This window comes from Trematomus bernacchii, unplaced genomic scaffold, assembly GCF_902827165.1.
Source record: "Trematomus bernacchii unplaced genomic scaffold, fTreBer1.1, whole genome shotgun sequence".
NCBI lineage: Eukaryota > Metazoa > Chordata > Actinopteri > Perciformes > Nototheniidae > Trematomus > Trematomus bernacchii.
In genome coordinates, this window is record NW_022987720.1 from 14,200,953 (window position 1) to 14,226,472 (window position 25,520).

At 41.5% G+C, this 25,520-nt stretch overlaps 1 protein-coding gene across 5 annotated transcripts; it reads left to right on the top strand.

The window, feature by feature from the left end:
- On the top strand, positions 1-25,113 carry svilc (supervillin c). Of its 5 annotated transcripts, XM_034143440.1 has the most exons (34): positions 1-86; positions 2,978-3,467; positions 4,891-5,040; positions 5,161-5,337; positions 6,246-6,280; positions 7,556-7,617; positions 8,669-8,814; positions 9,489-9,717; positions 10,006-10,547; positions 11,227-11,356; positions 12,797-12,856; positions 12,979-13,041; positions 13,583-13,657; positions 13,743-13,836; positions 13,941-14,015; positions 14,105-14,137; positions 14,233-14,428; positions 15,269-15,435; positions 15,903-16,022; positions 16,113-16,249; positions 16,970-17,117; positions 18,506-18,651; positions 18,776-18,951; positions 19,743-19,887; positions 20,205-20,523; positions 20,667-20,818; positions 21,412-21,514; positions 21,980-22,187; positions 22,288-22,421; positions 22,502-22,657; positions 23,210-23,353; positions 23,437-23,549; positions 23,755-23,871; positions 24,075-25,113. In XM_034143440.1, the coding sequence occupies exons 2-34, from the start codon at positions 3,202-3,204 to the stop codon at positions 24,162-24,164; spliced, it is 4,908 nt and encodes a 1,635-aa protein (XP_033999331.1). In that variant the 5' UTR covers positions 1-86; positions 2,978-3,201; the 3' UTR covers positions 24,165-25,113. The 5 variants fall into 5 exon arrangements, with proteins under 5 accessions (XP_033999331.1, XP_033999333.1, XP_033999334.1 ...); XM_034143442.1 differs by lacking the exon at positions 12,979-13,041; XM_034143443.1 differs by lacking the exon at positions 4,891-5,040.
- Positions 25,114-25,520: the final 407 nt, after the last annotated feature.

A 25,520-nucleotide genomic window follows, 5' to 3' on the forward strand; every position in this document is an offset into this window, starting at 1 on the left:
CAGTGTGACTACATTTGGAGCGACAGTCCGGTGGGGAGGGTCCGCCGTCTGAAGGGCAGCGGCACCACTCCTGCGGCGCAGTGCATGTAAGTACTGAATTCTTCATTAACGAATTTTACAACCCAAAATGTAACCGGGCGCATCCGACCAAGTTCTGAACTTGTTATCACAAGCCACTCATCTCGATCCCTGAACTGTTGTTTGTTTTGTCTGTCTGTTGAAGTTGGGCATTGGTCACGGGAGTGATGGTGTACACAGTGACTCTGAGCTTGTGTGTTCACAGTTTTATGGGGTATTGTCTAAAAATGATATAGAGGTGGGGACGATTTGTCAGTAATGCCCGCACATGTTTCACGCGCAATTTACGCACGAGTTACTAAGGAAAGTTCAAGAATCTTTAACCTTATGTGTGTGTATCACTGTTTCCCTTTTGGTTGAATCCTTTATGTATTTGCAATGTGAATGACTGTAAACAGCCGCAGTTAAATAATTTAAAAGTAGTTTGTTGACAGTCATTCATAATATACATTAAACCCTAAAAAGCAGCCAAAACACGTTGGAGGATGTAGGCAACTGTTATGTGTCTGAAAATTAAATTGTGATTTTAATACATTTGGAAATGTTCTCCATCCCTTGTTATTCTCAATCCATTTGAAATATAAGCAGTTTTAAAGGATCAATGGCTATTTGTTGGACTATTTTATCATACATAAACACAAAACTGCCACAGATCAGCTGTTAGTGTGCTACAACCCGCTGAGGTTAACTAGTGGATCATGGTGATTGCATTAGGCTGTCCTTACTCTGCCCTGGCACATGCCTTTATTGTATAAGGCTTAAGGACAATGCATTGCTATGTGTAAACCTATCCAGAAGCAAACATTTCACTGCCACAACACATGCCATCTGTTAATGGAGAGTCAGTTTAAGTGTGAAAGAAGGGCCTCTCAGAATGTATCCCTGATTTATGGTGCTCCGTGGGGGGGTTTCGTGCGGGTAGCCCAGGACAGGTGTAATTGGTCGGAGGCTTATTCTTGGATAGCCTTTTAATCAGGTTTACTCTGCTGCTGCGGGACACGGAGGTCCTCTAGTTATGCAACATCTGACATGTCTGCCCCTTGAGTTAAACCAGTCTGGTGGCCTGTACAAAATATCCTGAAAAGCCTGTAATAGGGCTGGAACTGACAATTAAACTAAACTATACATCTTCCAATTATTTTTTTATTGGTAAATAAAATGTCAGAAAATAGTGAAACATGTTCAACCCAGTTTCTCAAAGTCCAATGTGATGTCTTTAGGTGTCTTATTTTATCCGCCACAACTTAAAGATATTACATTAAACAGAAAAAAATTGCATTTCTCAAAATGTTCATAAAATTAAAGTATTGTTATTTAAATTGCAAATGCTTTTTCTATCAATCTACCAATCAATCAGTCAACTAAATAGTTGCATCTCTAGTCTATAATGTTACACTGTTGTTTGAGTTTGAGTTGTGTGAGTTAGTGGAGAATGGCTCCTGTGTGCTCATCCACCGGCTTTATTTCAGAGCTAGTGTCAACGGGTGTTGTTGGATTAGAAGCCCATGATCCCCCGTTGAGCCTCCATGGCATTTTCCCCTCCAATTGACAATCCTCTAGCTTGTCACATGACTTGTTGCTCTTTAAACAAGCGTGGCCACCAGCAAAAGCATAAAGGGGTGTGGCGTCGGTGGGACTTGGGCTGCTCGTGGCTTTGCTCTCTCTCTGGGTCCTGACAGGGAGGTGAGTTCTCCTGTTCTAGGTTGGCTGACGACAGTGTTTGTTTTAAAGCACTTGCACACGTGTTTATGAGTTATAACACAGATGCTCATAACGCAAATCTTTGAGCTACTTCTCTCATGTTGGGATCACTGAAACGTACAGTTCAGCTCATTAAAGCTCTCTGTGGCGTCCTCATTTTGGACTCCTGCTAACAATGTCTGCAAATGTGGCCTTCAGTTTATTAAATAGGACATTTATATCTATAAAGTTTGGATGTTTCTGATAGATTAAAGTCAGACCTGATGAGTAATTATGCAGTCTTTAATCTTATCTCTCTTTAATTCTCTCGAGCAATCTAAGAAAAGCAGAAATCATGATAAAATGAACTTGCATCATTTACTTTGTCAACTTTGCTGCCACCAGAAGCATTCGGCCCTGCTGCAGATCTATCTGCTGTACTAAGTCCGAGGCTCACGTTTTTGTTCTGGCTCCATTGTGCTTCCTGCATCAGGAATGCTGACATCCACAGTTTTGAAAAGCAAAGAGACACATATGCAAACACTCAATTATGTTTGTACATATTTGTGAGCCACATAGTCATTCATTTGTGAACATATGATGGTAAGCTGCTGCCTTTAAATGCAAATTGTATCATATCATTACTATTTATATGTGGCTTACTGCCTTATGCTTTGTTTGTGTTATTTATTCACTTCCAGGCAACCATGACGTAGCCAACAGGGACTTTTTTGTCACTTCTCTCTGCGTGTTGCCAAGTCATGTCATAAGTCAGATTGAATATGTATTTAAACAAATTTTGATCCAATCATTTTCGACAGATAACGCTCTGTATTGACACACAACAGACAAACTGTCTATGTGGCATGTTAGATAACATTTGAACAGGAACACTGACTTGTTGGGCTTGAGTTACATCCAGGGTTGTGGAAAAGACCAGAAAGTGTGCAGTGCCATCGAGGCCAGGACCCAGAGTGGAGCTGAGCTGCTGAGGTGTTGAGTTTCAGTGCAAGGGGAGATTCCTGCATGGCACTGCAGCCTGGTACAGGTCATCTTACATGGACTGTACAAGAGGAGAGAAGAGGATGCACTCTTACAAAGTCAATGTATAAAGAAGGCTAGGAAGATATCAACAGAATAACCAAGAAAGGGATGTCAATGTGTGGAGTTAGCTTCTCACCGTTTGATCTGTGTTTTTGTTTGCTTGTTCCTTTTACAGGAGCAATGTCTCACCCACCAAGGAACAACATTGTCTGCAACCTCTGATTGGTTGGCTCTCAGCAAAGAAAGTCAATAGGTCCAATGGAATCTGAATCGCCATTTCACTGGAGAAAAGTTTGACTCCCGTTTTGTTAAAAAGTGGAACAAAAGCAACCCATCTGTTTTTATATGCTTTTTGAATAACTTGAGTCGAAGAAAGTCAACTGAATCATCCTGAGGGACATGGACAGCATGGAGAACCTAGTCCTGGAGCCCAGATCAGAGCGGATCGCTCGCTACAAAGCAGAGAGGAGGCGAGAACTGGCTGAGCGCTTTGGCAACCTGGAGGAGCTACCTACCAAGTGGGTGAGGAGGGATGGGAAAGAGGTCCACGACCCAGAGACCCACAACCAGAGAGGGACTTTAGACTCAGATGGCCTCAGTGAAAGAGTTAACGGCAGGACGCGCAGGGTTGCTAACGGAATAGAGGAGTCCAACCACTTGAAGAGGTGAGTTATTACTGCACAAATGGATGAGTCGATTGAGTGTGATACCATAGAATTCACCAAGAGCCAATTTAAACCAAATCCAAGAGCGATTTTTCTTGTTAAATACAAATCAAATATCTGAATTCATGTCTGTTTACTGATACACACATTTTAGGTGCATAAAATATTTATTTTAAAATAAAAAAACATTAAGTTGACCCTTCAGAATCAGGACACGGCTGTAGAAATCTGTAAATTATGATAATCAATAACTGAAAACGTTAGATGCAGCACATTGTTGGAGTCCCTACAGTTTTCTGGAGCTTGATGTGAAAGGAAGGGAGCAGGTGTGAAAGGCTTAATTTGTCGCGACAGCAATAAAGCAACGTGTCTACTTCCTAACCCTATGACACCTCGACATCAGTACAAACTGTAGGTGTTGTACTGAAATAGAACAATGGATAGTTAGTAAGTATTTTGGTAACAGTGTGCGGCTTCATTCACTGAGGAAAAGTCTAACCTGATCAGTGACAAAAAAGTACTTTGTGTAGCTGTACAAGATAGATGTGGGACACTTGATCTACCCTGTGTACTTTATGCCAAATATGCAAACAAGTGGACTTTCTTTATCGGAAGCTGATCCACTTAGCTTTGTTTCAGATTCTCACTGAAACTTGGGTTGAATAAGACTTCAAATAGGTCTTACTTTAAGACTCAAAAGAATGAGACTGTTTATTGGGAAGTGTTTTAAATAGTAACGTTTTTATTTAAAATGCTTGTGTATTGAGCATATGACTGGATACATGAGATTTGGATTATACTGCAATAGTTGTATGAAAGTTAATGAGCAAGAAGAACAACAATTCCCTCCAAAAATTCAAGTCAACATGCGGTTAGCTATTGGTCAACAAATTATCATATTGGGGGTAAAATGATCATTTAGGTAAAAGTAGATTGTGAGAGATCAAATACATGCACATTTATTTATCAAACATTGAAAATCAAATCAACGTTTTCTTTTTTAGAATGTAACACATTGGAATATGATCAAATTGGTCCGCTACTTACCAGCGACCTTTCAGCAGCTTCAGATCCTTGACTTCACCAGTTGCTCTACGGACTTTGTTTGTAATTCAAACTGAGAGGTCTAAATCTGTGGCTCACAGCTGGGAGTTAAAGAGCCAGCCTGATGCTTCTTTTGTATTTGATTGGTACCCTTCCAGCCTGACACTGGGTACTTTTCCTTTGAGCTTGCACTATGGAACAGAGACTGGGAACGTCTTTAGTGTCAGAATGCACAACATTGCACCTTTCTCTGTTGGAGCTGCACATTTTTGTTTGTGTTCTCTTGACAGTAAAGGTTTGGTTGTATTTGGTTGTTTCTGAGAGCGTTCCCCACACCTGCATCCTCAACTCCTTCCCCCCCCACTCCCGCCCCCTCCAGGCAGGGTTCCCCGGGCTCTGCCAGCATGCTGGGTGGGGAGGGGCACCCCGTCCCTGTTGGACTCGATGCCCCGCAGCTCCACACTTGGGTGTCGGTGGGCCAGTTGAGAAGTTCTCTTCTGCAGCAGACTGGGAGCGGAGCACAGAAAGTGTAGGGTCGCCTGCATGAGTGTGGTCCAGACTGTCACTGTCAGCCTGTGTACCTCTGTGGCCATTTTCACCTCAACATCTTCTTCCTTCCCTCCTCCTGCTCTGTTCGCGTGGGTACCAGTTGCCCTGACGCTGGGCGGTCCACCTCCTCTTTGGATCTGGCTGTAAAGCCTGGCTCTGACGGGGGGCGGCGACGCACCCGGCGTTACCTCCCCAGCGGGTCAGGTGGGGGTCGCAAGACCAGCGAGCGCTTCAGGACACAGCCGATCACAGCCAATGAGATGGAGGAGAGCAGCGGGTAGGGGCTGTGTGCTGTGGTGCAACGTTTGGCAACTGGTTTGGTTTTCACAAAGAAGATTCTGTTTGCAGTGTTTTGTGCCCTGTTAAATTGTATTTTTAGTCTTGTATGTTTTTAACAGAGACATATGTTAAGGATTTACATTTCAGGAGGGCAAAAAGAAGCATAAAAGGTGGATTTGCAAATGGTTAAGGACTGGGGTGTTTTAGGGTTTAATGGTGGGGATGTTAAGATAATGCCCGAGAGAATTTAAGGGTGGGACCAGTTGGCTATTCTCTCTACTATATAGTGTGACTGTAAGCTGTGTTCTGGGTACAGAACTTATTTTTTCCTCTGAGGATGAAGTTGCTCTGTTCCTGCATTTGAGATCGATTTCACTTGTATATTGACTTTCTTTATTACTTTATTAAATATAACAAAATACCAACTTTTTCCATGAATCATTTATCAGTTTCTCTTAAGAATTTTCTCCACATTTTGCTGATATCATTTAAAAATGTGGTTTTACCATTTAACAGTGAAGTGTATGACATCTGGGAACTTTGAATAATATTCAGACAATTGCTGATGGTTTTTGATTTATATCTGCTTCTCACTAATACAAATGCAGTCACACTTGAGGTGTGACAGCTGCAGCACCTTTACATATATGTCCACGGGTGGTGTGGTTTGCATGTGTTTGTCCTCCTTCATGACCTCCACAGTGTTGGTCTACCGAGCATGCAAATATGACACAGTATCTTGCTTGTTTGAAGCTGCATACTGAAGCACAAAGACATGTATTGTGAGCCCACATCTAGATCTGAAATGAAACGCATGCATAGGAGCTGGAGTTTTTAAGTCCACATAATTTCCCTGTTTGTTTTTCACCTGTTGAATTCATTCTTTACCTCTTCTCACCCTTCTAGGGGGTTGGATGCAGAGGAAGAGGAGAATTGCAAAGGTGATGCTGTGTTCCCGCCTGGCTTTAATCATACAGTTTGCTATTGTCTTTGGAGACAAACGGCTTTTGTCTGCTAAGCTGGTACACTGGTGGCAATGTGATGCAGAGAGGGAGAAGGTCAGAGTATCACAACACTGGTCACCACTGACAATGCAATGATGTGAACATAATGATGGAAGGAGGAAAAAGTTAAGGGGCAACAAAAGAAGACCAGAAAAACCTATGATTCTCTTCACAAGCTTCTTACAAAGCAAACATTTAGAGCGTGCATCCAACTTGCACAGGTGCTTCCACAAACTAATATAACAGCTCATGAATCGGGTTATATTTTTAGGCTTGCAATATTTAAACTCCTCTTTGATGACAGTTTTACGTCTCACTAAAACGATTTTAGCAGTGGAGCAATGTTATGGCAGTCCCTCTCTTTACCTCACCATAAAACCTTACAAGCACGTTTTACAAAGATTGACCCACTGAGAATTCACAGCATGTCTGCGGAATCAAGCAGGCAATGTAAATCTAGCTTTATATGCTACTGGGATTCATTTCAGGCCATACGTCTTCTGCCTTCCACTTTGCAGTGGATTGAATCCCCAAATTCAACAAAAGTTAGGGATTTATCAAGTCTCACCGTTTCCTGTTGGAATATTTAAAAACTCTATTTTATAATGCTAAAGTGTACACAACATTCAAATGACAATATGTCAAGAAATGGGGATAAAATGTGTTGTTTAATAATACCTTTCAGGTATTTTATATACAGTTGGAGAGTTTCCTGTTTCCTGACCTAGTGGTCTGGCCCCTTTAAAAACTCACAAGATGAGGGGTTATGAGATAGTTAATGGGGTAGCAAAGAAAAATCTTTTGCCAACTTAAAAAAAAAAACCTTTATCTAATCTTTGCTTCTTTTTGTGCTAAATATTGGATAGTTTTTGCTCCAAAAAGTGGTATTGTATTATCCTTTCTTATTTTATGCAACCTTGATATGAAATTCGACTAGTCACTATTGCTAGTATAGTAGTATAGTAAAAAGTTGTTTGTAGAGTAGAGAAGTAGAGAAATTGACAAATTATTTGGTAAAATACCTCATTTAATAATCTACTAAATTAGTTTCCACCTTTTTAAGAATCATCACGTGTAAATTACATAATGTAATTTGTGAGGATTTCGATGCCTGTTTGATCACCAGTTCTGCTGATTGCTGACATATTGCGTCTGAAACGTGTGATGGATGGCAACTGTTAATGACTGAATTATATCTCTTTATTCTCCCAGCTGATGTGAAAACAGATGACAGAGCCAAAATGAGTGTGGCAGCCAAGATGTCTTTGTTTAAAGTGAGTCTATATAAGTCTTTACCCTGTAACCAGATCCATATTGCTGCTCAGGACCTGCTTAATTCCTTTTATGTTACGTGCTGTTTGTCCTATTGCAACAATCTGCCCGTAGCTATTCACTGCTCCTCAATCAAATGTGCAAGGCGACAATTCAGCTGAATAATGTAAGGTTTTCTGAAAGTTACTCATGACAATCAAGCATAGACAAACTTGTCTAACCTGAATGGCTTACAGTATGTAACTGTCTACTGAAATTTGTAAAATGCAATATCCTATATTAGATTAAAACTACCATAGCTCAGTTAAAAAGTTGGGGGGAAATGTATAGAACAGCTAAGGGAATGCTACACTTATCATCCTCCGCTGCTCACCTTACAGTCTGAGAATCATGGTGAGCCAGCGCTGAGCATGCAGAACACAACCTGAACATGCGGATAGATATGAACGGTGAAACAGGTGCAGTCTGATGCTACAGTTTGTAAAGAAAGACTGTGTAGGTGTAATGTAGTGTAATGAAAACACCGTTTGTGTCTCTACACAGAAGAGCAAACACCTTTTTGGATTTTCATTTCAACAGTTGCATTCTCCGTTTCTAGAATGAACCCTTCTACAACATTGCCATAGCCATGGAGCTTCAGGTGAAAATGTGCCAGACACTGTATTACTATTAGCAACCATGGCAGAGGTGTGTATAATTAGCCTGCTAGCCTGTGAAGGCAGGCTGAGGTAACTGAAGCAGGCAGCAGAGCTCTGGTTACACTGCGACCAGTTGAGCTGGCTGGCATTCTATCCATGTAGCCAGCACGCTCCACCTTACAGCGAGCTGCTTTATTCACCAGCTATCTGACCCCCTCCCTCCATCTGTCGATACAAATAGAACAGGAGACATCTGCAGGGGAGAGTTTTCACTGACATGTTTGTGCTCTCATTTATGAGTTATTTAGCAGGTGGAGGCTGTGCATTGAAGCTGCTATTTGACCTATATGTTGGGCTCCACCTGTGATGGTCAGATGTTGTGGGTGATATTAACATGTTTCCTCCTCCTCTGTAGGAGCTGGAGAAATCAGCTGCCCCCGAGGCCTCGGCCTTCCTGAAGCCTCGCTCAGGCAGCGTCTCTCATGAGCGCAGGACGCGCCGTGGCAACGATCATCGCTTTCTTACTCAGCCAATCACCTGTGAGGAAATCGTGGCAATCAGGTGGGGAAGCTTAGTGGTCAGATGGAGATTTTAGCTTCATTTCTAGGAATACAAATACCATACAGAGGCATATTTCTTGGCCATTTGGTTGGATTCAAAACACTTTTATGCAACTCAACTCCACTTTATTTATAGCACCTATCATACAATGATGCAAGCCACACAGATAACTTTATAGTCAACTTTAGATATCTGTTCCATTGCTGTTTCTAATAGCCAAGTAATTTGGAAATGATCTACGTGTTAAAAGGGTAAAGCTGGTAATATGCATTAGTTAAACTATTGTCATCAAATCCCATAAAGTACACCAAAACAAAAAATGACAGGATCATATAAACTGTAAAGTACTGAGGAGGACAAGTCACTGTTTCTACAAGTTTGTGTGTGTGTGGCATAAAGGTTGAGAATCAGTCTAGGGAGCATGTTAAATAAGGTCACAAATATTTGTTAAATAATATAAGTGTCCAACTATGTTCATAGTTATAAAGGAACATGTCACCAAGTACAACAGTGTGACCCTCTGATGTAGTTTTGGTAGAATTTGAACAATGGATCTTTGCGGCACTTACTGTATGTAATAGATGTATCCGCCATTGGCTATTCAGGCAATACTTGTTAACAAGATCAAATCACTCTTGGCTTTAGTCTTTATGTTTACTCGTGTTTTCCCGCAGCGCCCCCAAACCAGCCCCCCCAGTGGAGCCCCAGTCTGCGCCGGCTGAGGCGGTGGAGGATGCTGATGAGAGCTGCAAGCTGAGCATGAGTGAGAAGCTAGCACTCTTCAACAAACTGTCCCTCACAGGGAAGCAGGAGGGCGGCCCCGCTGACGGGCCCCCAGATAGACGGAGGCAGAAGGGGGCCAGGTACCGCACACAGCCCATCACTGTGGAGGAGGTCAGCCTGGTGAGTACACAGACCTTCAATGCTCAAAACTAAACAAAACATGAAAATGAAAGAATGTGCTTTTGAAGAAGACAGTGGTGACTTTTAAGCTTCAACATGTGTAAATAATTAGTGGAAAAGTCTGAAACATGTGTCTTTGTCATCTTACCTATTTATACACATAAGCACAACAACCATTATACATAGTCCTACTCAATTTCTTGCCCTGATGAAAGTTTTCTACTGTGTATTTAAATTTGAACAATGATCTATACCTGTGTCTCACCCTTGTGTCTTGTCTCTTTTCAGCTCCAGAAAGGCCCCGTTCAGCTTCCTGCCTTCTCTTTGTGCCCTCATCTGTCCGACAGACAGCAGGACTCGTCTGTCAATCTGAAACCCAGTGAGCTACGCCACTCCCAGCTTAGACCTGACTCCGGCCCCGTGTCTGGAGAGGGTCTGCAGCGGCACGACTCTGAGCCCATCCTCAGAGGAATCCTGAAGAAGAGCTGCTTCGGAGGCTCCGAGTGGAGCAGGGCGACCTGCCATGAACAGAATGGTGGAGGTTGTGAAGATGCAGGAACACAAGGGAGGATGGAGAGCACAGAGCGGCAGGAAGTGCCTGCAGCCCCGCGGAGAGAGAGGCGCCAGGCTCCAGGTGTGGAGGGGGGCTCGCTGCCTACCGCTCCCTGGAGGCAGAGGGCTCGCACCAGAAGGGAAACCATTGCCTGTACACCGATAAGAGCCTTGCCAGAGCAGGACGCTGCGCAGGGGGAGAGGGGGGGCCAGACAGAGCTGCAGGAGCAGCTGCTCTCCTCTGTGGAGCACCGCTCAGATACTACTGGGAGAGTTCAGTGAGTATCTGAATGTGCTGATACATGCCTCCTTTATAAGAACAAATATTTAATTTAGCAAAAGTTCATCAACTTACTAGCCGATGCAACTTGAGCTATCTTGATATGTTTAAAATGGCTTGCAGGGATTTCTTTAAAATAAAGAAAGTTTCTATTACACGTCTGCACATTGCACATCCTACTTTAAACATTGGTTGTTGACTTAATTTTGTGAAATTATTTCTGTCTTTACATTTTAGCAGAGAAACAAATATGTTACGGTTCAAGCCTGCTCTGTTTGTTACATCTAAATATAAGAACAGCTTACTTTTACATTTGCATCATAATATATTAAGTGGCAGCTTAAGCCATAGACCAGAAACCAATTATTGACAATTTCTGTCTTTTAACAGAACTCATTTACAAAATAACATCATAATATTTTAAGTGGAGACATTGGCTTTTTCACTGTTTTAGTGTTACAAGTACTGAATTAATTGAAACTACATTTAAGAGAGGGTAGGCAGGTACAGACATTATCTTTGTAGGGCAAACCAATAAAATACTGTAATGTTAAATAAAGGCACATATAGTGTGTGCAAGTGTAATTTTGGAAATCTATCCATTTACTGTTGTAAACAACACGTTTGTCCTCCACTGTTCTATGTTTTATATTCTGTATATCTGATGTGACCAAAAGGCAGCAGAGTGAGGAGAAGAGTGAGAGGAGGAGGATGAATGAAGAAACCCCAGCCGTGGGACATGTTGAGGTCACACTGCTAGATGGCAACAGTAACATGCAGGAGTCCACCAACACCAGCAGAAGAAAGGTAAGAAACTAAAATTCTTCACATTGTAAATGTATTGGTCTGCGATGTCTTCAGTATGTAGAATGAGACTCGCAATGGATAAAAGCACAGCTGCAGAATCAACAGCTGCTGCGCCTGTTGTCTGTTAATGGGAAACTCTTTGCCCCTCAATAATCTCTAATCCTATGGAGCCAGCGGGCTTCAGACTGTCAGCAGTGGGATAACGTTTAATTTCACTTTTCAAAATCCCATTTTTGGAGTTGCTGATACAAATCCCAATATGTTTATTTACACTGCTATCAAGTATTGCCATGCAGTGACAGTGTTACAAAACTGCAATCCTACAACTCAATTTTATGAACAGGAATTACATTTACTTCGACTCATTTTGACACAAACACAACGTTTTTGCAACATCAGTGTAGTGCACGTTTGTAGTCCAACATTCACAGTACTTTTTTATTTTAGGTTCCCAGCTTATGTTCTGTCAAATAGGGAAATGATCTCGTCCCACAGTGCTTGTTTCAGATGATATAACCAAACATCAGCTGTCGGCAAACACCTTGTCACTTCAATGGTTGTATAAAACACATGCTGCTGTCATGCCATGTCATGTTTGTTGGTGAGGGAGATTCGGCCCAGGGCACAGAGCGACACCTGTCAGTAACTGGTTTTTTCATTTTATTTTGTACATATACACTTATAAAAAGACAGTAAGAATTTAAGAAAAGTTTGAACCTTGCGCAGGAGAATTAAAAAGCAAAAGTGGCCCCAAAGGATATATCCCGTTGTTGAGAATAATAATCATACAACAAAAATTAAAGAATCAAAAGACAAAAATACAGATTGCATAATTCGTCAAAGTTCCAAGACCCTAGCAGTAGGAAACAAATATTTTTTGAAACATCCAATTTAGTTGTAATTAAAAGTCAACATGCATATCAATGAAATTCATGAAGTGATAGATATCTTTGCTAATGAAAGTCCACTCAACGTTTTCTGTTAAATTATCCGTGAAAGGAGCCTCGGGATGTTTGCAGAAAGCGGCATGTAGAGGTTGTTGTGTTCATTCTCCTTGCCATCCTCAAATCCATAATGAGAAGAGGCCGCCTGTTAGATCGGTGTGTTTGTCATTCCAATGAAACCAGATATAGCATCTCTTAGCAACAGTGCTCTGCATATGGTAGGTGCTAAATGTCTTGAGATCAGACTGAAGTCACTGAGATATATCTCCAGACTACCAAGTGTTTATGAACTGAGAAGAGTTTGAATGTCTCGGGGCATTATGTGGAATGTACACAGACTAAATGTTGACCCTTTTTATAACCTTATTATCTCACAATTCATATACTGTATTTTGGTGTTTTAAATGTATTGTTCATTCTGTTCTGTTTCTGTTTTAATTGTACTCTTCTAGCAACACTTTAATTCGTTTTTTCTACCCCTCTGTTCCCCCCACAGTGCCCTCTGCAGGAAGAGACAGAACACCTTCATGTGGACGCTGTCACCCCTCAGTGCTGGGTAAGTCTTCATCTGATGCTTTTAAGATCCTTCTAAATCTCCATTATGAAGATGATATTCATTACTAATTTGACCATAGCTTTAGCCTGCCCGTCTCTCTTCTAATTCCTCTTCTCTCCCAGGATCCCGTCTTTGCCTCTGTCTTTTCTAGCAGTACCCCCCAATATATCATATGTTTCAATCAGGTAATTGTTTGAGCCGCTGCATGGCAGATAATTTGACGCCTTTTTTCGGGTTTGCAGTGTTTTGTATGCAGTGAAACGTTTTTGTCCTCACACAGTTTCACACTATGACACTGTGATTTTGACAGATGATGTGTGAAGTTTCACTCGTGCTAACGAGATAAGTCTGCCACCTGCGGAGTGTTTCTTTAGTTAAATAAATCATCCTTTTCCTGTAATGTAACATCACGGCTCTCACTATGCAGTGTCTGTAACACTTGTGTCATACCCTTTTTTTTTTTCAACCTGCAACAATATTGGAAAAAAGTTTTGCTATAAAAAGTAGCCGAGCTTCGTTTAATATTAAAGTCATGTTTTTCATAACTTCTGCTGCTCAAATAGTTTGTACACATACGCAGTCTCTCCTGCTATGATACTGATATGTTTCTTTGTCTACCATCACATTTTTGACAATGCACATGCACGTCTCCAAAGGGGTCTCTCACCACTTTCCTACAATTAAAACTAACCTGTTACCTGCATTCTCTATTTAATTCATCCTCAGACAAATTTGTCTTTTGAGGCACAAGAAGTCTCCTCTCCTACCAAGGATCCGATTCAGCCTCAGCGGAGACAGAAGGTGACACAGGCCGAAGTTTTCTTTAAATCTTAAAGTTTATTTGAATATATAGACAAGCTTGACATCTGTTTTTCATGATGCCCAGGTTAATGGAGTTGAGGATGAGAATGGCCAAGACGAGGACATGAATACAGAGCAGGAAAGGAAAGAGAAACATGCTGGATGTTTAGCCCTGAGAGGTGAGTTTACCCAGTTCACTTGCTCTGGTTTACTCTTTATCTGTGACTCCACCTCAGGAGGATTGTATATCTGACTCCTGCTCTCTGTGCGTACTACCCGTTAGGATCTCCAGAATCAGACAGAAATGAAACCTCTCATTACAAAGGACTCTCTGAAGCTCCAACACGCACATATGAAGGTAAAGCTGCATTAGATGTAAATATACACTTTGTTTTGAGACCTTTCCTGTTAGATTTCTCTAAATAGTTTGTTCTATTTCCTCAACAGAAATCTCCCCGCAGCCTTTAACAGAGTTTGAAGGTAAGATCATGTAAACTAAAGGCTTATAAATATATGTTCATCAAGTCATTACAAAGCATTTCAAGTAAAGTATTTTGTGTCCTGTGCGCCCGCAGATCCACAGGGCTCTCCGCTCTCGGTGTGTCCACATAAGGTGAGGGAGGAGACGCCTGTGGATGAATCAAACCCTAATGGAGGTTCCTACAGAGATCAGTCAGCTCCCTCGGCCTGTGCCCCCCCACCCTGTGGAGACGCTGCTGCCACAGAGAGTGAGCAGGACCTGGGCGTCCTCTGCCAGACCAACGCACCCATGTGAGCTGGTTTTACTGCAGATTGTAAGATTATTGGCCTTTCTTATCGCTGTAATTTGGAAATCTGACATATTCAGGGATGTGCTAGAAGGACCCATCTGATTGTAGGTATTTTGCTTTTAAATAATAATCATCTAGAGAATGCTATGGTCTCTGACAGGTATGCAAATTAGATTGATTTAATTATTATTTTTTCCTATAATTTAACTTAAGCTTTAAAAATCTTGTTGCAAAAAACCAAAAATGATGTGTGTGTCTAAAAGGTTTAATTATTACGTGCCCGCTGCAGTGGCCTAATGTTATGTTGACAATATTACATTTGGAATATTATGGTATTATATAAAGAATTTAAAGAAGGACAAAACTGATTTGTTTTGTATTAACGCTCTGTAGAAGTCCTACATAATGATTGCATGTGAATCAAATAGATACTATTTGGTTTCAGGTTTTCTAAAACACCTAATTGTTTATGTTTTTACATTGAGTCATGTCTATGTTTTTTAATTCAGCGTTGCTTATTGAATTTCACATTAGTTTTCTATTTTCACTCCCGGCCAATAAACGTATCATCATGATTGATTTATTTAATATAGATGTAGTTTATGTGCAGAATCCATCTTGGATTTCAACTTCTCTAAGTTCGTTATATATTGAAAAGTATAGCTATTTGCAGGTTACTCCCAACAAGGATAGGACACTTGTGGAGCACACTTAAATAATAATGATAATAACTGAGCAGCTTTTTACATTCTGGCTGTGAGAAAGATTATGTCAAAGTTTATTGACACATCAATAACTAATCAATATAATAACTGAATTCTTATGTGTGTGTGGTGTGCAGACTGACATCAGCAGTAGCGGAGCACAGGCGGTCGGTGCGTCCGTCCCGCCGTACGCAGGGCTCCAGAAACCCTCTGAGGGCCCTGGCCGCCCGGGAGGACATCCGGCAGGACTACATGGGGGAGAGAGTGGACTCAGCGTCTGAGGAGAGCAACCAATCAGAGAAGAGTGAGTGGGGATATTTCACTATCTTTAGTCTTTAGGCAAGGCGAGGCAAGTTTATTTATATAGCACCTTTCAACACAAGGCAATTCAAAGTGCTTAAAGACATTAAGCATTAAGAAATAGTGCTGCAGAAACATATTATCAAATGGCATTTAACATTTAAAAGCAAAGATAATAAAACATGAATAACACAGGTACATGAATAAAAGTTACAGTGCAGTGTGAGATATGAATCAAAGCAGTGGCAAAAAGAAAAGTCTTCAGCCTGGATTTAAAAGTAGTAAGAGTTGCAGCGGACCTGCAGGTTTCTGGGAGTTTGTTCCAGATATTTGGAGCATAATAACTGAACGCTGCTTCTCCATGTTTAGTTCTGACTCCGGGGACAGAAAGCTGACACGTCCAAGAAGACCTGAGAGATCTGGATGATCCTTTTTATTCAGCTTAAATGTGTGTGTCTTCCCTCCCCGTAGAGTCCAAGAACCCGCCTGTGACAGAATCAAATCTTTCCAGAGCAGAAGACGTCCTCTCTTCCTCAGACACAACCAAGTCTTCTCCTCCCTTCAGCAGCCTCATGCTCATTCACATCAAAGGTCAGAATATAGTTATCTGTATGTACGAGTGTCCCAACGATGACGTGTTTGTATTCAGGTTTTTATATTAACTTGGGCCTGTGGCGACAGGTAGGCGGCAGGTCCAGGTGCGTCTGGTGGAGCCCTCAGCACGCTCCCTGAACAGTGGAGACTGCTTCCTGCTGGTCTCCCCGCAGCACTGCGTCCTGTGGAGCGGAGAGTTCGCCAATGAACATGAGAAAACCAAGGTACCACGGAACACAATTCAGTTCAATTCAATTCAAGGCTTTATTGTCATGTGCACATTAGCTACAGTGTAGATATGGCAATGAAAAACTTAAGACACAGGCTCCTCCAACAGTGCAACATGAATATATATATATATATATATATATATATATATGACATAAAATACAAAGAGAATAGAATATAACAGTAACATATGTAATGTTATTATTTTCTATGGTGGGGATCAAAACTGTCTCAAATGTAAAGGGTGCCAGGCTATAATAGATGTTCATGGTATAAGACATGTTGTGCTATAAATACGAATTTGATGAAAACATGTAGAAATGCTCACTTTGAAATACTTATCACATGTTCTACAAAAGGTTAAAACCTTTTGTAGAACATGTGCCACAAATGAAATTGAAATGTCAATCACTTTCACACCTTCACTTTCCTGCTGTCATCACATACTGCATTTTGATAGCTGTGACCAACCATGGTGAAACTACAGTTTCTGCCTTCACACATATCAAAACGTGTGACTCAATCTAAATACTGGCATTGGCACTGGCAATACTGCTAAAATGTGTACAGTATCTGATAGGGCACATTATTTGGTGCAGCACCTGTTGCAAAACTCTTTCATACCAGAAATCACATTTTTAAGAGTATTCTGTTACCAACTAGTTCCATACGCCTGTTTGGACGCGGTATTAGAACATTTTATTTTTATTTTTCAGGCCTATGAGCTGGCATCATCCATCCAGAGTCAGAGGGGTCTGGGCTGCCAGGCCTCCCAGGTGGTCCACCTGGAGGAGGGGGTAGACTGTGACGGCAGCCTGGCAAAAGACTTCTGGGGCCTTCTGGGAGGACGGACACAATACAAAGGTTAGAGGTCAATGTGTCTTGCGTAGATCATTTATCCTTAGATGGTTTTATATTTTATGTTTATCATTTATTAAAGGGCCCATGTCATGCTTTTCCGGTTATTACCCGTCCCCTTGTGTGTTATGAAGGTTTTTATGCATGTAAACGGTCTGCAGAGTCACAAACCCTCAAAGTACACCCTGTAGCGAGTAAAACTCTAACACAGAAAATACCTCCCCAAAACGCCTCGTTGGAGATACGTCATTGATCATGCCGTACCCGGAACGAAATGGACCAATCCGTGGAGCCGTTACGTCAAGCCCCCGCTGATTGGACCAAATTGACCAATCCACAGACTTTCTCACACACACAGGGAGCAGGCAGCTCTGCTGATTTCTCCTCCCTGGCTGCAGGCTGATAACAGACAGTTGGGATTGCGGCGAAATGCTCTCTGCAGACCCATTCTCACAGCGTTTATCAACCTTTTTCTTACTCAATATCAAGCCACACTTATTGTTTTTACTTCGGCTGTGACTTTGTGTGTGCTCAGGATGAGTTTGGCTGTGCTTGGCTGTGTATCGCTAACAAGGAAACAACACCTCCACGGAGCTCAGCGCGATTCACAACGTCCCGACCAATCAGAGCACACTGTGCTCACAGGGAGGGTGGGGGCTGGAGCTATTGGAGCTACAACGAGCCGTTAAAGACAGAGAGTGAAATTCAGTGAATACACGTAGTTTACAGAGATGCTGTATGAGAAACCAATGTGAGTTTGGAAAAATGCACAATGTAAATCTATCCTAGTAGACCTCAACAATGGAATTATGATCAGTGGAAATGGCCATGACATGGGCCCTTTAAGTCAGAATAGAAAATTACCTAATTTTTCTCTTGAGACATTTACCATTTAGTTGATCAACTATTTAAAGACAACAAAAGGGAAAATTGGAAAAATAGGATTTTAACATCATTTTGTGGAAAAGTAAGTCAAGTAAAAGTACGAATGCCACATTATGAAAATACTCGACTACAAATCCAAGTACAGAAAATGTACTTGTATCAAAACATATTTTGAAATAGCTAATTATTGGAATATTACTGTATACTAATGCATTTATGTAAGCAGCTTATACGAATGTTCAAGGTAGAGCTTCTTCTTATACTGTGGTGTTGTTTAATTTATAACACATTACATTTTTACCTTTTCTTATTTTTTCCCTAATATGTTAACAGTAAATGTAGTTATCAGAAAATGATGGTGGAGTAAAAAGTACAATATCTCTCTCTGAAATGCTTTGGAGTAGAAGAACTGAATTGCAAAATAGGATTGTTTAAAAAGTAAAATACATGCCACCACTGATCTGTGTATATGTGGACTGAGCATTCTGTATGTTCTTGTGTTTGCGTAGGAGCCAGTGCAGAGGAGGAGGATGAGCTCTATGAGCGTGGGGTGGTGGAGTCGAACTGTGTGTACCGGCTGGTGGAGAACAGGCTGGTGCCTCATGAGCAGGCCTGGGCCTCTATCCCCAGTGTCTCCCTGCTGGGCTCCACTGAGGTCTGAACTCTCTAAATATGTTGTCCCTTGCGTGCTTGTTCTAAAAAAGTCAGACAGTTAGTTTAAACATCTGATCATGTCTCAGATTAAATGTATGCCCATTCTGTCATCCTTTTTTCTCCAGGCCCTGGTGTTTGATTTCGGCAGTGAGGTGTACCTGTGGCATGGCCAGGATGTCTCCCTCAGTAGGAGGAACGTTGCCTTCCAGCTGAGTCACCAGGTGTGGGTCGGTCCTTATGACTACAGCAACTGTGGAGTGAATCCGCTGGATCCCACGCAGTGTAACCCCAACACACCGCTGTAAGTTCACACCGCAGGCGTAAAGCTTTTAGACCCTACCTTACAAAGGAAAATCATCATATCAATGTTGGGACACATAACAGAAACAGAAGAGTACAGCTGTAAGTATGACCTAGTTTGAACATTGCTGTGCACCCAAACAAGTGTGGATGTAATTCCACACTGGACACAGTAAGCACAAGACATTAAGTTTACTGTGCATGCAGCAGCCTAGTAATATGCAGTAAAAGTCTTTAGTGCATGCTGTTAAGCCAAAGCAAATGGCATTTCATTCCAAACTGAAACCCCAGGATACAGCATTGTGTCCACATGACATGCTGTTTTATGAATACACTTCGCACTGACAGGCTGCTGCTGGCAAAAGACAGTGGAAAGTCAGAAATTCACAAAAGTAGCAGGACACCTGTTGAACATGTAATTCAAAACTAATGGGCTTTAATGCTGCTATAATAGCCATTTATCTTTTATGATGATTTTTGGTACAAAGTTGGAGGCACGCTAATGTCTAAAACTTGAAAATAAGTGGGGAAAAAAGTGCTTTATTTTTTATATGCACAAAAATTACAGAAATGATTCGTTGATAAAAAAGTCTGCTAATTTATAATGTATGAAAAAGAAATGTCACAAGTAAAAATAAAAAGTGAGACTTATACAATAAGGACACTGCAAAGCCCAATAATTTACCACAATGTGCAAAAATATCATTTAAAAGTTACATGATTGCAAAGCGGTCATTAATTAGGGTTGGATTCGGTGTAAAATTAATTTGTTTTTGATGACTCTGTCCTCAGGAGGGGAGAGGGGCGTCCCAGCTGGGCGTTGTTCGGTTGTGTCTCAGAGCACAGCGAGACTGCTCTGTTCAGGGAGAAGTTCCTGGACTGGACAGTCAGGAGTGGAAGCACGGAGGAAGCTGCTGCCGTGAGCCACAACACACAGGTTTGTCTGATAGAATGAGTGTACACACACACACACACACACACACACACACACAATCATTTAAGATCATCAGATTTCCCATTTTTCTCAGATGATTTAATCTTGACCTCTAATTTTCATTGTTATTTTTTCGATTCCATATATTTCACTTTCAAGATTCTGGGTTTAGTTGTTACCAATACGTCATTTGTTTAATCATTGCAATCAATCAATCATCATTATCTTTGTTCCAAATATAATTGTTGCTTTTATTTAAGCTTTAAAGGTATTAAAGGTATTCTGATTCTGATTCTGATTCAACTTCTATCCGTCCACAGCCTGTCCCAGTTCAGTCTTCCGAGTTAATGCCCCCATCCTCAGACATCTTAAGTGCCTGTGATGCCAAAGCCTTAGTGTCCGGTCAGTTACTAGAAGGGGATGGCTTGGTCCATAACGTGTTAGCTGGGGTTGACGTCCAGAGGGGGCACGGGGTCATCATGCTGGAGGAAGGACGTCAGATGGAGGTGAAGACAGTTGCTGTGGACATGTGGCACGTCCAGGAGTTTGATGACAGCGAAGTTCCCGTGGAGTGTACCGGGCAGCTTCACGAAGGAGACTCCTACGTCATCCGCTGGACTTACAGTATCAACACTGTCGGTCAGAGACATTTATCGCGTCACCCTCACATTCCTTACTGTGGCTTATTCTGTCCTTTTAGTCAGTGTTATTTGATTTAGACAAAAACATCAGCTATAAAAATACCTCAAATAGAAATGTAAATATGTTATCCTCTGCTGTAGATAAGATGAACAGCACTGATGAGTGTAGTGGAAGTCCCGAACAAAAAGAAAACACTGCCTTCTTCCTGTGGCGGGGCCGTCACTCCAGTGTCAGCGGACGGGACACCGCTGCTTTCCTGTCCATTGGGACGAACAACCAAGAGGAGTCACAGGTGAGGCCTTCAGAATACCGTTTGTTGGAAATAAAACCACACCCTAAAGTAATTACTCTGTAAGAACGTTTACTGAAGGAGCATATTGAAGGACACCTTTGGTGTGAGGGTTTACTTTAAAAACCTTCTTTGAATTGGAGGGATGAGACCCTCTTTAATGGTCACACATGCAGCACACACAGTGAAATGTGTTCTCTGCTTTTAACCCATCCTAGTACCAGGAGGCTAGTACTAGGAGCAGTGGGCAGCTATTGCACAGCGCCCGGGGAGTGAGGGGGGAAGGGGGATGTCCATTGCCTTGCTCAAGGGCACCACGGCAGGGCCCTGTAGGTGAACTGGAACCTCTCCAAGTAGCAGTCCACACTCCATACTTTAAGTCTGTTCGGGGACTTGAACCGGCGACCCTACGGCTCACAGTCCAAGCCCCTACTGACTGAGCTACTGCTTGATTGAAATATACTTTACTCTATTCAATTGATTGCTGTATTTAGTAGATACAATGCAGTACAAGGGTTTACATGCAAATACACACTGTGTGTACTCAACAGTTTGACTGATTCAAATATGGACTTTTTGTTGTGTTGTCTCTGAAGGTGGTGGTTCCTCAGGGAAAGGAACCTCCCTGCTTCCTGCAGCTTTTCCAGGGAGGCCTGGTCGTTCACAAGGGCAAGAGAGAGGAAGCCTCCACTAATGCAGGTACTGTACAGTAAGGGCCTGTATCTGTTCTCCTGGTTTAGTCATCAGGCTCAGAAATACTTCATTTATCCGTTCTAGAACATAAACATAGAGAAATGATAATAAGAAAGATGTATATAAATAATGTGCATATTTATATTTTTTAACAGGTTGAAAAATATAATACTAAAAAATGCCATTTATATTTAAGTGTGTTAAAATACAGGAAAAAGTGTTAATAGAACAATAATTGAAAAGCACATTTGAATTCAGTATTAATAACCAAGCAGACAAACAGAGCTGCCGATGGGGGTGAATTAAGTGCAAGAGCCAGTCTACTGACTTAGATGATGTGACACTCTGAAGGAGAAGATGAAAAGTTTGATGGCCACAGAGAGGAATGGACTCCTGTGGGGCTCTGGTGCATCTTTGGACAGCACGCAATGTCATGTGATTTTAAAACACATCTTTTATTTTATTTTGTAGCAGAGTGGCGTCTCTTCTGTGTGCGCGGAGAGCTCCCTGAGGAAGGCTCTCTGTTGGAAGTGGATTGCTGCTGTGCAGGTCTGAGGTCCAGGGGCTCTGTCGTCCTGCTCAGCAGCCAGCAGGGGCTGATGTACCTCTGGACGGGCGGTAAGGCTCACAGCGGCTCCAGAGAGGTCAGCAAGAGGGCAGTGGAGCATCTCACTCAAACGTGAGTCAAGTCAGTGGGTCGGCTTTTCAAGGATTCAGTGATGTCTTTAACATAGAACGTTGAAATCACTTTCCAGCCTTTGAATTGTTTGTGTTTTTAGGTGTCCACCAGAGCTGGGTCTCAGTAAAAGCAGCCCTGTGAAGGTGCAGGTAGTGGAGGAAGGCTCAGAGCCGGCAGAGTTCTGGACAGCACTGGGACAAATGGACAGGAAGGCGTATGACTGCATGCTGCAAGGTAAAACACAACTCAACGTCTCTTCATCCAGGACCTTCTCTAATCTTCTAAATCACACTTAAAAAATATTTCTTTGTTAGATCCCGGAAAGTATAACTTCACACCTCGCCTCTTCCACCTGAGTGCCTTCTCTGGGAGTTTCCAGGCTGTCGAGCTGCAGAGTCCAACTCGGCTGCCGGGGGTCGTGATGCCATCGCCCTTCATCCAGGAGAGTCTGTACTCTGTACCACAACCAGGTGACAGCATACACATGCACGCATGCACAATACACAAACATATGTGTCTCTTTCTCTGTTATATTTGTATGTACATTCATTGAAAACAAGAACCACATTACTTTTGAGTCAACCATTTACTTTATCACACATTTACACTGGTTTGTTGTTATCAATTTCTAAAATTGTTTTAGCAGTATCCTTTTTTTTCTTTCTGCCAAAATCCCAACATCAAAAGTTAACTTAATTTTATTATCAATCTGATATATTTCCTAAAAATCCCCTTTGTGGTCACATGGTAAATACATATTTGTAAACCATGCCCTCAGATTCACATTCCATACACATGGAGCACATAAGTTCATTTGGCTTGCATACATTTACCTAAATAAAATGTTTTCTGCTAATGGTAAAAAAAAAAGAAGGATATTTTATTAATGCTGTTTTTTGGTATATAAAGTATCTGACTTCTTCTTTTCACCAATGAGAAACGTTTGAGTATATGACTCCCAGAAGGGCTCCGTAATTCACTTTATTGTCTCATATCCACTGTCTTTCTTGCCTGCCTGTTAGCCTTGTTCCTGCTGGACAACCGTCTGGAGGTGTACCTGTGGCAGAGGGGTCAGCCTGAGCAGACGGAGAGCTCAGCCTCAGCCTGGAGCTGCTGGCATGCTGAGAGGAGGTGTGCCATGCAGACGGCGCTGCAGTACTGCAAGGGTACGAGAAGGCTGTTTAAAATGAATTAGTTGCTGATTAGTTGAAGTATTTACATTTTTCAATGTTTTTTCTCTGTAAAACAGAGATGAAACCAAGACGCCCACCGCAGGTTTACCTAATTTTTGAGGGTTTAGAACCTCTTACCTTCACTAATGTGTTTCCCCGCTGGGAAAAGAGCCTGGGACTCCATCCACAGGTAAAAACCCCATGCACTTATCTACACTTCACTGTTTCTAGTGTAGATATTCAAAGTGTAATACGTAACATTTCTACATTAAAATGTTTAATCTCTAGACCTATCTTTTATATTTTGTTGAGTTTTGTTACGTTATCCAAGATGTCATAAGTTGTTTTAATCACCAGCTTTGTTCTATGTATTTTTCCATGAATGTCTGTGTAAGGGTGATGCGGGGCGGGTGAAGACCCAGTACCCTCTGGAGGAGCTGCTGCAGAGCCCCCTGCCTGAAGGAGTGGACCCCCAGCGCCTGGAAGTCTACCTGTCTGATCAGGACTTCCAGGTAAACTGATGGAGCAATATGCAGTGATGTCTTTTAACCAGCAGGCTGCAGTGTTATCCAAATGTTTTACAAATAAAAATAGATGCTCTCATCTTTTTAATCTGATAATAAATGATTTAGAAGTTTTGTCTAAACTTTAACATTTATATTTTATTTTATAAAATGATTTCCCCAGTAAACAAATCACTACAATTATGTTTCAGACTATTTTGCAAATGAAGAGAGATGAATACGCTTCCCTCCCAGACTGGAAGCAGATTGATCTGAAGAAAAGCAAAGGGCTGCTTAGCTAGACAGCGAAAACAAATGGAGGCTGACTGATGCTCCTGCAGCAGGGACTTCCTCCTCCACTGAGAAGAGAAGATGGCAGGGGGGTATTAGCACCGCGTTGCTGCACAAAGGACTGCTCACACTGTTATTAAAAAGAGGAAAGAAATTAACTTTTATTTATGTCAAACTAGTATGAGTGTTTGGACTTTTTATCAGACATGAATTTCTCTGTAGCTATTGTTCAGAGCAAAAAACAACACACATTTTCCTATTAAAGTAAACTTTATCTGTACAAATCATTGAAAGATATAAAGAAAATGTGTGAGCGAAGGACATCAGTAACAAACTGTGGAATAAGGATAAGAAAACAAAGGAATACATACAAAAAAATCAAGAAAAAAAAGAATAAAAGGCTAACTACTTTTAAAAAGGTTTCCTCCTCGATTGAGATCTTTCCATCAAAATATCTCTGCATGCTCGGAACTAAAGTTTTGCTTAATTTCAGTTTATAGATTTTCAGCTGCTGCTTCTCTTCCTGATTGTCACTACAATCTTAAAAACAGTGTATTTGACTCCTATGATGTGTATTATACAGTCGTAAGAGCTACTGATGTGTTCATTTGTCTGCCTGCCTTGTGTGCACAAAGGTTTGTGCCATGTGTATTTTAGCTTAAGCCCATGTGTTCATTGTTGCTGTGGGTAATGCCTTATTAGGACTCCTTGGGGATTCAGTATTAGCTATGCATGGGGGAGCAGGTAGACATGCTCCAATAACATCCCTCTGGCCCCAAACACCACGCTAATTCTGCTCCACCTCAATCACCACGCTGTTCACAACACCCCTCCTAACACAAAAACCTATAAAGACATACTGCATCTCTATTGTGTGTGAAAGCTCAATATTTCTGATAATGGTAACACTGAGCTGATGGTGATTAAAAATGTGTTGATGTACTTTGGTGTAATATCCTATTTCCTGGATGAATCTAAATAGAATCTTTAGCTTAAATTCGTATAAAAAAAACCCACCTTTTTATTGTCAAAATAAAAAAAACAAATGTTTCTTGGCTCACTGTTGTCTGCAATCATTTACAACTTAGCTGCTCTGTGAGGCTAAGCTAAATGCTAACATCAGCATGCTAACATACTCAAAATCAAACTGATGTAAATTGGTAATGTTTACCGTAGTTGTGTGTTAGCGTGCTTACACATGCTAATGACAAAGTACAGGCTGATGGCAATCTCAATACTTTTCAGGTATTTGATAATAAATACTGGAAGTATTTAAAATCAGCTTGTCTACTAAAACGTATCTGATTAATTGTTTGTGGTACATGGATGTCTGTTCCAAATGTTGTAGCTATCCAAGTTGTTTGGAT

Coding starts and splice junctions, on each gene's coding strand:
- svilc (XM_034143440.1), top strand. CDS start 3,202: ATGGACAGCATGGAGAACCTAGTCCTGGAGCCCAGATCAGAGCGGATC. Junction 14,429..15,268: donor TGCCAGACCAACGCACCCAT/GTGAGCTGGTTT, acceptor TGTGGTGTGCAG/ACTGACATCAGCAGTAGCGG. Junction 15,436..15,902: donor GAGCAACCAATCAGAGAAGA/GTGAGTGGGGAT, acceptor CCCTCCCCGTAG/AGTCCAAGAACCCGCCTGTG.